Source organism: Mus caroli, unplaced genomic scaffold (assembly GCF_978045245.1).
Source record: "Mus caroli unplaced genomic scaffold, Mus_caroli_1 scaffold_3, whole genome shotgun sequence".
Classification (NCBI taxonomy): Eukaryota; Metazoa; Chordata; class Mammalia; order Rodentia; family Muridae; genus Mus; species Mus caroli.
In genome coordinates this window covers 78327309-78339434 of record NW_028227258.1, presented here as the reverse complement: position 1 = coordinate 78339434, position 12126 = coordinate 78327309, and the positions used below count along the sequence as shown (strand labels likewise).

Here is a 12126-nt window from a genome sequence, read left to right as displayed (position 1 = left end):
ATACTGAGATAATCCTGAACCCCTATGTATTAGAGCCCTGCAGCCTTCAAGCATAGACATCTCTTCAGAGGTCAAAGTTTCTCCTCCAAAGAGGAGAAATGTCAGGCAAATTCGTGGTGCGTCTGACAAGTCCTCCACAGTGACAAAATCCTATAGACACCCCAGCAAAATAGCAACTCCGTGCATGGTTGCAATTCCGTTTTATAAGTCAGAATGCGTCGTGAGGCAGTGGAATCACATTGCTCAAGCCAGTCTGCTCAACTTGGGCTGGAGAACCGGGAGGAAAAAGCCCAGGCCACAAAGAGTCTAGTACTGCTGGTTTATGGTTACTCGGGGACAGGGACGCAGTGCTGAGACTTAAAGGCTGCTGCACATCAATACGGGCGCAGGCCACGCGGGGCGTGAAACGCGTTCCAGCCCTGATCCGACTGCAAGGCAGCTAGCCCGGCTCCACGCGTGTCCTCGACTTTCGCTGCCTCCGCCTCGTTCTCCGCTCGCTCTCCCTGGGACAGGGTGGCCCGCGTTTGTCTGCTTGCAAGGCAATCACCAGAGCGCGCGCGCAGGGGCTGCTGCCTCGGGGTGGGGGCGCAGCCCGAATTTCCTGCCAGCGAGCGCGTGAGGGGCATTCTCAACGCAGCCAGCCCCAGAAAGTAGTGACCGGCCTCCTCGGATTACTCCGGTTTGGCTCCTCCCTTGCTCCCCCTCCTCCACCTCCAGATTTGCATAAAAAAGGCCAAGAAAACTCTGGCTGGGCCCCAGCCTCTGCTCACTCTGCTCCCCCGGGTCGGAGCCCCCCGGAGCTGCGCGCGGGCTTGCAGTGCCTTGCCCGCGCCGACCTCCCGGCGCCCGGCTTCGCGCGCTCGCGCCGCCCGCTGTCCAGAGCCCCCACGAGCACAGCGAGCGAGTCCCGGACGAGCTCGAGCTCCGGCCGCCTCTCGCTTCCCCCGCTCGGCTCCCTCCGCCCCCCGGGGGTCGCTAGTCCACGATGCCGCGGGGCCCTGCCTCGCTGCTGCTGCTAGTCCTCGCCTCGCACTGCTGCCTGGGCTCGGCGCGTGGGCTCTTCCTCTTCGGCCAGCCCGACTTCTCCTACAAACGCAGCAACTGCAAGCCCATCCCGGCCAACCTGCAGCTGTGCCACGGCATCGAGTACCAGAACATGCGGCTGCCCAACCTGCTGGGCCACGAGACCATGAAGGAGGTGCTGGAACAGGCGGGCGCCTGGATTCCGCTGGTCATGAAGCAGTGCCACCCGGACACCAAGAAGTTCCTGTGCTCGCTCTTCGCCCCTGTCTGTCTCGACGACCTAGATGAGACCATCCAGCCGTGTCACTCGCTCTGCGTGCAGGTGAAGGACCGCTGCGCCCCGGTCATGTCCGCCTTCGGCTTCCCCTGGCCAGACATGCTGGAGTGCGACCGTTTCCCACAGGACAACGACCTCTGCATCCCCCTCGCTAGTAGCGACCACCTCCTGCCGGCCACAGAGGAAGGTAAGCCTTCCCTCTTCGATCCACCCACTCCCAAGAAGCCTGAGGTGCTAGGACCTGGGGAGTGGGGTGGGTGGGGTGGGGGACACCCCGCAGCCACCACTCCACATCCTACTTTGTCCAGGCTGGAGGTCCCAACCTTGGATATGGCAGCTCTCTTTGCCCTAATCTGTTGCCATACAGAGTTAGAGATATCCACTCATGCGCCAAGATTCCTCCTTGGTTCTAACAGTTCCTCTTAGGTAGTTAAGAAAGCCAAACAAAAGTGGCAAGCCTTTTTTTAAGATTCTTGCTCTGCGCCCCAGCTTCTGAAAGCATTTACCATGATTGGGTCCTAGTGATGAGCACCCAGGCCAGACACTTCGGCTCAGCCTCTCTCTGCACGTTCTTGTTCCACTGAATAAAAACAAACGGTACACATTGATCACCTTTTGAGATATTTTTTTTGTCCTTCGCCAATGTAGGTTTGGAGATAAAAACGAAGACTATCTGGGAGCGAGTGGAGCGCTAACTATTGGTTTTAACTCCCCAGGTGTTTGGGGGAGAGAGGCTAAAGGCAATCAACAGGTCTCATCTCTGTCACTATCGGCTTTTATCTTAGGAGTGGTTTTAATTAGCAGGGGAAAAAAATCATGCAGAAGAGTTCCCTCAAGTTTTTAGAAAACAGAGGGAAGTTCATAGACAAAAAACCATCAAAGCAATGAAAACCTCATGCACTCTTGATATTTTTCCTGAAAGGAAAAAGTATACAATGTGTCTTGAGCTGATTTGGGCCCCCTGAGATAGAAAGGGGGCTTCCTAACCCCTCTCTGGCTGCAGCCGCATCTCCCTTTCAATCGCTAATTGTTTTCCTGCAGACATCATTAGTTAAAGAAAATACAAAGTTGTTTAGCAATCTTTCCTGGCAGGCACCATGAGTCTGCAATCATCTTATTGGTTAGGTTTCTAATTTATTGCAAATGTTTGGCATTTTTCAAACATTTGCCCAACATATACAATAGAATAGTCAATACAGGTTGGTAGCATTTCATACACACGCTGCGCCTCCCGATTGGAAGTGTCTCTCTCTGGCTGGGTAGGGCTGGGGTTGTTTTGTCGGGGTTGCCTTTGTGGTTTTTCTTCCTGCCATCAACCCAAATGTACACAGGGTGATCCTCCAGCCTTCACTTTTCTCCTTCAAAATAAGCCTGTACGCCCGCAAAGCTAGCTCCTTGCTATTTTCAAAAATCAGATAACTTTTCTTTTATGGGTCACAAGGGTTTTTTTTCTTTTTCCCTGTGAAAATTTAATTTCATACTAGTGAAAACCTACAAGATTGCACTTGAATTTTAATGATATCATTGGGCATATTTATAAATTAGAGAAAGAAAGTGTTTCCTTCATGAGAGTATGTTCTTTCACGAGGGCCCCAGACAGACTGATAGCTGTAAGCCCACAGCACACACACACACACACACACACTCTCTCTCTCTCTCTCTCACACACACACACACACACACACACACACACCCCACCAGGAAGTTCTTGCTCACTCACATCGCCTTGTCCCTAGGTTTATTTGCTTGCACAGGCAAGGATAGGCAACAAGCACCTGTACCAAGGAGCTGGAAGAGGGGGGATAATGAAATCAATCATAACTGAACCGCAGACTTGGCAGGGAGCACAAGGTGAAGGAGAGCTGGTTAGAGCTGGCTGTGGGAATGACTGAGCTGTGCTTCCAAGATGCAAACAAGCAGGCCCTATAGGTTCCTCGCAGCACAACACTGCCATCCTTCCCAGCCCAGATGAGGAAAAAAAATCTGCAAGAGATCCCTAGAGCCCTGCTGAGCAGGAGGGGCTTTCTCCACTCCTGCAGATGAGAAGCATCTTTCCATTGTGTTTTATGGTTATACGTTTTCCCATGCCCCTGTGGGGTTTGGATTCCCGAGTATGGTCTTCTTAGAGATCCGGGAATGGATGGCTGGAGTCATGTGAGGAGTGAGGAAGGAGAGGAACTGAGAAGCACAGACTCTCCAGAGCATCTTGCCACACACTCCTACCCACCCACTGTCCACGGCTCCCTTTTTATTTGAGGGCTAGTGCTCATAAAGCTAGACATGTGGCCACTCTGATGTCACCCAACCAGAGTTGGAAAGGGCAGCTAGGGAACAGAGGGGTCCGATTTCTATGGAGGAGGCTGAAGCAGGGGTCACACAGGACAATGGCTGAGCTGGCCTGGCTCGGCCCTTTTGAGTTGTTTACAGACGCCACCTGCTGTTCCCTTCTTAGCAAACTCACTGAAGCTCTTTTCACACCCCCAGCTCCCAAGGTGTGTGAAGCCTGCAAAACCAAGAATGAGGACGACAACGACATCATGGAAACCCTTTGTAAAAATGACTTCGGTAAGTGGCCGCCACCGCCAACAGATGTCACATCCATCCAAGTTTCAGTCACCAGGAAAAGTTAAAAGTAGACATCATGGGTAAGAAGTCGCCAGATGAGGCTGGGTGAGACATGATCGCCTCTCCTGGTCCCTAAAGTCACCTAACTGGCTCTTACATCGCTTCATATGTAACTGTCGCACGCTGAGTTACACTCACTGTTTCCTTAGACAACAACCAAATGGGAATTTCCCAAGGCACCAGTGCACAATGGCCAACTACTCATCTCTTCGGCGGTTTTTTGGGGGTTTTTTGGTTCTGGTTTGATTTGGTTTGGTTTGGTTTTGGTGCCAACACACAGAATCCCATGCCATGTATCTTTTTCAGTTGCTTGGCATGTGTGCCAGGCACTGGGAGGCACCTATGACCCTCAGCAAAATAGATTCAAGCATTTAAGGTGACACAAAAGAAACACTTGCACTAGCATCAAATGAAAATATTTTCACTCGATTTGTAGCCCCATAGTGACACACTGGTCACAGTTTGAGGGAGAGAGAGAGAGAGTGTGTGTTTTCCCAAGTTAGGTGAGGTGAAAGAGGTCGGTCGTGATTGCGTAGTGTCAGGACAGATGAGGTGACGTTATTCAAGGAGCATAAACAGTAAGTCCCTCCCTTTAGGAGATGATGGGAGGAGGAGGGAGAGACTTCTGCAAAGAACATTACCTGCACCTACTGCTGTCTACAAGCTCCACCCCCAGGTGTGGGGGGGAAACTACCTAAACAAGGGGTAAAGCCAAAATCCCACATGGATGCCCCACCCATCAGCACTGTTGCTTTAATCGTACCCCAAGGATAGACATGCTTGGTTGTATTAGAGGGGACTGTACCCCTAAAGGGTATTATTCAGTCGAAAGCTGGAAGTTACTGGTAAGCAGAGGTCACCGGTCTACCAAACAACATAGAGTCTAACAGATCAGTGTCAACATTTCCATAAACTCAACACATCTTTAAGACTGAGGAAACGGGTGCCACTGTTGACGCGCACACGTGCGCGCACACACACACGCACATACACACATCCCCTCATTACCTGCTACCTTGAACTCTCAGGCCAAGTCAGGTCTCGAACACTTAGAACAGTCCTGGTCTCTGCTCCTCAGGGACTTCAGATCTTTTCAGGAGGTGTCCTGAGTTGAACCCTGGCTGGTTCCTGAACTGTGCCCCTGACACAAGGAAACACTTGGAGCTGTTGAGGAAGGAGAAAGACAGAACAAGAACTCCAAGTCTTAACTAATAACTGCCAAGTAGGAGGAGCCTCACAGGGGGTCATAAGGTTTCACATGTCTGTCTTCAAACACCAGACCTCATAGTATCTCTCTCAGGGCCAGCTGTGTTCACAGTGGATAGTCTTCAGTCTTGAGAGTCTATAGCACACACACACACACACACACACACACACACACCACTTGCTTGCTTTGTGGCTTACCTAACAGAACACAAACTTTCTCCAAGGGCCATGTGAAGTTCTGAGCCCAAGAAGCCGTGTGAGTACAGCTGTGCAGCGCAGCCATCAGGATCTTTGCTCTCCGATGCCCTGCTCCTTTGAGACAGGGACAATGAAGGAGTAGCCCACTTTGCCTCTGTGCTTTGAGGAGCAGTAGATGGAGCAGGCTGAGCAATGGAGCTTATTTAACTTGCACCATCCTGGCAGGCCCGGCACTCCCCACCTTAGCTCCACACTCAGAGAAATGCAAAGCTTCTCCATACCTCCATAGCACAGGTTATACAACATGCCACTGGGCTTGTGACTGTCACCTCTGCCTGTATCCTCAGTCACACCTTCCAGAGCAAGAATGGCTCCTTGGCTCTTTGACTCCCTGTGTTTGTCTCAGCTTCGAGTCTAAGGAGGAATCCTTATCGCCTCCCCTATATTTTGATCTATATTTTAGAGGTAAAGAGAGGTAACTCACCTCCTAGCTCAAACTGATGACGCTTCTGCTATTTGGCAATCAAGAATATTTCATTGATCAGGTGGAGCCTGGCCCCGGCCCCATCTATGTCGGAGACTAGACTCTTGGCTAATGTATAACCAGTTCAATTCACCCCTATAGCAACCTCTTATACCTTAGTAGAGTCGTGTGACATTTCCACATGGCATATTCCATAGTACTGAGGAGACAGTTCTATGGTTCAGATGAGTACCACACCAGGTCGCTCACAAAAACTGTCACTCACCAAGTCACAGCACCCACGCTCCACCGTGCAACACCATTCATTTCTATTTTGGCTGTTTCAAAAGCCAGCTCAGTTGAGTTCCCTGTCTGAATTTTTTTTTAAGGAAGAGAAAGACATACACACACAAAATTCTCCACTATTACTAATTTAAACAATGCATTAAACCCCATCAAAGTTGGGAAGTCAGACATGCGTGTCATCTATTACAGCTGTCGGTGGCACCAAGAGTCTTGGGACACACTGGAGCACGAGGACGGGACTTTGACATTGCCTCAAGAGAACACAGTGGTAGTGAGTGGAGGAGGAGGCTTGGAGACTGAGATAGGACACACGCTACCTGGGTGGCCTGGTACACGTCACAGACACTTCTCTCGATTTGCATCCTCGTGGACTAATGAGCTTTTAATGGGATGGCCCTCTCTAACCTGAAAATCCTATCCTTTTCCGGCATGTGTGGAGTCCTGACATTTAATCCCAGCCTATGTGTTTCCCAACGCATAGTGTTCATGGCTATAAAATGTGTCTTTTACAGTAAACAACTTGCTTTTTGGTCTTAACATTCTGATGACTCTACATACACATTTTGGAAAGTGTGCATACACGAGCTGTAAGTGCCTTGGTCCTGGCCAGGCAAGGGAGAGCACGTGAGGATGAAGTCTTCAGAAAAACACTTTTATGGCTAAACATGTTGTGCTCTTAAAAAAAAAGAGACTTGAATTTTTTTTCTCCTTGTTACTTTACCAAATCAAAAGCAGCTGCAAGACCCATTACTCCTTCCCCTGTAATCTGGTCTTTAGAAAACAGTGACCATGATACCATTTCCTCAGGAGTTTGCCTAAAAATCTCTCTGACATAATAAACCCAGCTGAACGGTTGCCGCCAGGGAGGCTCACGTTATCACGGAAGAGTCAGGCATTTCTCCGCGTGATGAAGACTCCTCCAATAGGGGAGTCGTTTGCTGGGGGTAGCAAGAACTACATGCCAAGCAACTTATCAAGACAAGGGTCAGTGTGAGGACAAGAGTTAATTCAATCCCACAAGAAGGTTCTAGAACGATAGCTGGTTGGAAACAAAAGGCTCTGCCAATGTTGGGGGACTTTAGAAATGGAGCTGCCTGCCAAAGCCCCTACCCACAACCCTAATGGTCTGTTCGGTTATAGGAAGCCCCTCTTTACCACATATCAAGGGCAGAATAGGCACCAAAGCTTACAACCTCCACAGTTCTCCGCTGTCAATGCCCGTGTTTTCTGATGTCCTTCCTGCCCCTCTTGTCTTCACAGCACTGAAAATCAAAGTGAAGGAGATAACGTACATCAACAGAGACACCAAAATCATCCTGGAGACGAAGAGCAAGACCATTTACAAGCTGAACGGCGTGTCCGAACGGGACCTGAAGAAATCCGTGCTGTGGCTCAAAGACAGCCTGCAGTGCACCTGTGAGGAGATGAACGACATCAACGCTCCCTATCTGGTCATGGGACAGAAGCAGGGCGGCGAGCTGGTGATCACCTCCGTGAAACGGTGGCAGAAGGGCCAGAGAGAGTTCAAGCGCATCTCCCGCAGCATCCGCAAGCTGCAATGCTAGTTTCCTAGTGGGGTGGCTTCTCTCCATCCAGGCCCTGGGCTCTGTGGACCACTTCCGCTCTGCGACCTCATTTCCGGTTTCCCAAGCACAGTCCCGGAAAGCTGCAGCCCCAGCTTGGAGCCGCTTGCCCTGCCTCCTGCATGTGTGTATCCCTAACATGTCCTGAGTTATAAGGCCCTAAGTGGCCTTGGGAACCGATAGCTGTTTTCACGGAAAGCGAAAAGCCCATCCAGATCTTGTACAAATATTCAAACTAATAAAATCATGACTATTTTTATGAAGTTTTAGAACAGCTTGTTTTAAGGTTAGTTTTGAATAGCTGTAGTACTGTGACCTGAGGGGCATTTTCTCTCTTTGGTCAGTCTATTGGCTTATACCGTGCACTTAGGTTGCCATGTCAGACGAATTGTTTCTTTTTTTTTTTTTCCCTCTGTGGTCTAAGCTTGTGGGTCCTGGACTTAGTTGAGATAAAGCTGGCTGTTATCTCAAAGTCTTCCTCGGTTCCAGCGTGAGACTCGGCATCTAAGTCTTCAAACATTTCGTTGCTCGTTTTATGCCCTCATGAACTCCGACCATTGCATGCATTCCCATCCCAGCTACAGAACTTCAGTTTATAAGCACACAGTAACCATTCCTCATTGCATGATGCCCTCAAATAAAAAGTGAATACAGTCTATAAATTGACGAGTATTTTAAGCTTTGTTTAAAACATCTTTTAATTCAATTTTTTAATCATTTTTTTTTTGCAAACTAAATCATTGTAGCTTACCTGTAATATACGTAGTAGCTGACCTGGAAAAGTTGTAAAAATATTGCTTTAACCGACACTGTAAATATTTCAGATAAACATTATATTCTTTGTATATAAACTTTACATCTTGTTGTACCTATTCTTTGTCTTCTGTCATATCTCCTTTGACCAACGACCTTGGAGGGAGCTCTGTCATTTCCTTCTCAGGAGGCCCAGTCCTCCCCACAGCAGGTTGAAGTTACCAGCTACTCCAGTGGTTTAAGACTGGTCTCCCCATACATTAGTGTGTACCCCACATTTCAGCCAGATTCGTGGCCACTGCTCCTGCAGACAGCATAGACTTCGAAGGCTCTCACTGACCCATCTCAGCAATTCAGTTACATATCAATGAGACTCAGAACTGTGCCTCACAGTCCTGCTGTGTATTGCTGGAGATTCTTAGAGAGAAAAGAGCAGCCGTTGTGAATGTGGTAAGTCCTTCCGTACTTAAGTTCTGAGGTTTAAAAAAAAAAAAAAAGCTATGATTTATAGAACATCCACTGGAAGCCAGGATACAGAGAGAGGACACTGAAAAACAGGATAAGAAAGAGACAGACAGACATCCATAAATGCTTGTCTTAATCCATGTAGGCCACTGTGACAAGCTATCTTAGACTGGGCAATGAATACACACCAGAAATCTATTTCACACAACCCTGACAGTTGGAAAGGAGCCAGGAGATTCCGTGTCCTAGGAAGCCTCTCTGCTCCATATATGGATCCTTCTTACTATTCACTAATATGACAAAGGGGTGGCAAGACTTCCCTGGGCCGCTTTGATAAGAGCAGCAATCTCAATTCTGCCAGCAGGACCTCATCTCAAAGACTCCACTTCCTAATAGCAACTCACTGGGGATCTCACCTTATGACGAATTTCAGGGGAACACAAACAGACCTCAGCAAGGACCATCCCCATACTTCATTATTTTATTATAAAACTTGCTTAGACATTCTATCCAGCACATGAAAGTGCGGCCCAGGGACCAGCTAGCAGCGCTCCTAAAACACTCAAGCCAGGGAGAAAACAGATGCTGACACCTGTTCGGTGTGGGAGTGCACTGCAGAAGCGCAAGGATGCTCGCCTTGGACCAGGTGCTTAGTGAGCAAATAGTGACTGATAATGTGCCAGATGTGCTTTAGGGACTGGAGACACAGGCGTCGGTTTTATTCCTTATAGACCGTGTAAGGAAATGAAGAAAACCGAAGCGCAGGAAGATTATGTCAGTGAAGCTGGTGGCTTGTCTGGAGACGGAATGCAGACAGTATGAACATAGCAGTGCCTCAACAGCTCTGATTTTCTAAAAGAAAATCCCTGTGTGTGTGTGTGTGTGTGTGTGTGTGTGTGTGTGTGTGTGTCCCCATTCATCCGTCTGGCTGGCTGGCTAGCTGTCTACACGAGAGTGCAATGCCTGGCAAGTCCACAAGATGACATCACATACCCTGAAGCTGCAGTTACAGCAGTTGTGAGTCACCCAGTGCGGGTCCTGGAAAATAAGCTTGAGTTGTCTGCAGGTGAGGCACATGCTCTTAACCCCCCGAGTCACCTCTCGTGCCCCAAGTCTGACACTTCTAATGGTTGTCATGTGAGGGCTTCATCTCACAGCACTTTACCTGTCTAGCTGAGTAGGCTCTCACCTTCTATCCCTGGCCATTTCTCTGCAGCACCTCAGGCTCCTCTGCCTCCACAGCTAATGCCGCCCACTGCTCAGCTGATACCTGTCATTTTTTTCCTCTGCACCCCCGCTAGATTCTGCTTCTCATCAGATCCTCAAGGCAAAACCCATGGATATCTAAAGGGCATGAGAGCAGGAGTAGCAGTTCGAGGGGGTGGGGAGAGGGGGATTGGGGGAGGTCTGTGAGCTCCCTGCAGACACTGCCGGCCTGCAGAGTAACAAGAAGTATGAGGCAAGAAGGAGATCCAGTTCAGCATGACTTAGCCAGCCAGTGTTGACTCAAAGTTCTACAGTCTGACCCCGAGCCATTTATCTTTGACAGACTTACATGGTAAAACTTTGGGGAGCCGGGCGTGGTGGCGCACGCCTTTAATCCCAGCACTCGGGAGGCAGAGGCAGGCGGATTTCTGAGTTCGAGGCCAGCCTGGTCTACAAAGTGAGTTCCAGGACAGCCAGGGCTATACAGAGAAACCCTGTCTCGAAAAACAAAAAACAAAAAACAAAAAAAACAAAAACAAAAAAAAAACTTTGAGAGGAGAAAAAAGAGAAAATGATCGCTATAAAGTTTAAGGCACGCCTATACGGAAACCCTTTTGCAAAGCACCTGCTGCCCCTTCCATAAGAATGGGTCCTTTTGACTCAGAAGCAATGCTCAAGAGCCTGGAAAGGGTCTGGAGTATACGTGAGAGTCTTGAGGGATTTGAGACTTGGTCCTACAGATAGCAAAGATCACCAAGTTATTAACTCACCCATTCCCAGCTTTCCAGGCAGAAACGGGTATAAACCACTTCCACTGAAGAGAAAAGCATCCGTGTTTAACATTTCTGGTTCCCCTAGTGTTGTATGTGAGTATGAGGGCTGAGTGCCACTCCCAGAACTCATAGTCAGACAGTTCAACCACGAAGCTTGGGACTTGGGAAAGGATAAAAACAAGGAAGAGACAAAGAAGCAAACAGTAAATAAAAGATCCACTTCATCCAAAGTCAGGAGTCAGAGTGGGATGGACACACTCAGCAGAAGTGGTGAAAAGAAACACTTGGAAAAAAGAGAAGTGCAATGTCAAAGGATACACTCTCAGCACCAAGGAGGTAGAGGCTAGAAGATCCGGAGTTCAGTCTCAGCTACACAGCAAGTCCAAAGTCAACCTGCGCTACCATAGAGCATGTCAAAGCCAACAAGCGAACACACTTGAAAGAAAGAAATCTACTTGAATGTTCTCTCTGCAAACAAGCCAGAGGTTACATAGTTATATAACGGGATACAGGACCTTGGGCTCTAGAGACTAAGCAGATGCCAGAAAGGGCTTCTGTCAGTCACTGTAGCTCATGCTCTGTCTCCTTCTTGCCATGTGCGCCTTCTGGTGGACTTTCCAGCTCTGGCCACTACTCATCCTGTTCCCATCTTTGATGTAGGCACAAGCCATAAAGTGGGCCCAGAGTAGGGCAGGTAGGTCTGTGCTCAACCTTGTTTATTGTTGTTTATTTATTGCTATGTTGGTAACTGTAGTCTTAATTACGTCTTCAGTTACTAGGTTTCTTTTGTAGGCAGATGGAACCATGAATGTACACCCAGGAATGGAAATGGGGAGAGCTTTAGACTTCTGAGTTCCTAGAAATGGTTTGTGACTCCTGGAGAAGCTCAAACACTTAAAGTGGGAGAGTTCCCTAAACAGAAAAGCTAAAGGATATTAAAATTATATATCCCTAGGCAGCTCATTCCTCATCCCTTTAGTAAATAGCTCAAGATAGGATTTGATCCATAAAGACAAAACTTAAGAGTTCTTTGAGTAGCATTTCCTAACTCCACAAAGGATAAATGCACTTATAAACAGAGTTCAGTAGAGATTCATAGCACAAAGGGCTCAGTTACCCAAAACTATTCTCCATCCCTCGTTCCCTGTTTTCTGGTCAAACAACAGTATGTCTGAGATTTGCAATGTTTTGGGGGGAAAGAGGTATCAACACTGGAAATCAAATGCAGGCATGAGCCCCCTTGACTAC

General features: G+C 48.5%; 1 protein-coding gene across 1 annotated transcript; it reads left to right on the top strand.

Moving 5' to 3' along the window:
* Positions 1-644: 644 nt before the first annotated feature.
* Positions 645-8553, top strand: Sfrp2 (secreted frizzled related protein 2). Its single transcript, XM_021158751.2, has 3 exons — positions 645-1487; positions 3785-3865; positions 7359-8553. Exons 1-3 carry the CDS (start codon positions 986-988, stop codon positions 7661-7663), a joined length of 888 nt encoding a protein of 295 aa, XP_021014410.1. The 5' UTR covers positions 645-985; the 3' UTR covers positions 7664-8553.
* The last annotated feature ends 3573 nt before the right edge of the window (positions 8554-12126 follow it).

Coding starts and splice junctions, on each gene's coding strand:
- Sfrp2 (XM_021158751.2), top strand. CDS start 986: ATGCCGCGGGGCCCTGCCTCGCTGCTGCTGCTAGTCCTCGCCTCGCAC. Junction 1,488..3,784: donor CCTGCCGGCCACAGAGGAAG/GTAAGCCTTCCC, acceptor TCACACCCCCAG/CTCCCAAGGTGTGTGAAGCC. Junction 3,866..7,358: donor CCTTTGTAAAAATGACTTCG/GTAAGTGGCCGC, acceptor TTGTCTTCACAG/CACTGAAAATCAAAGTGAAG.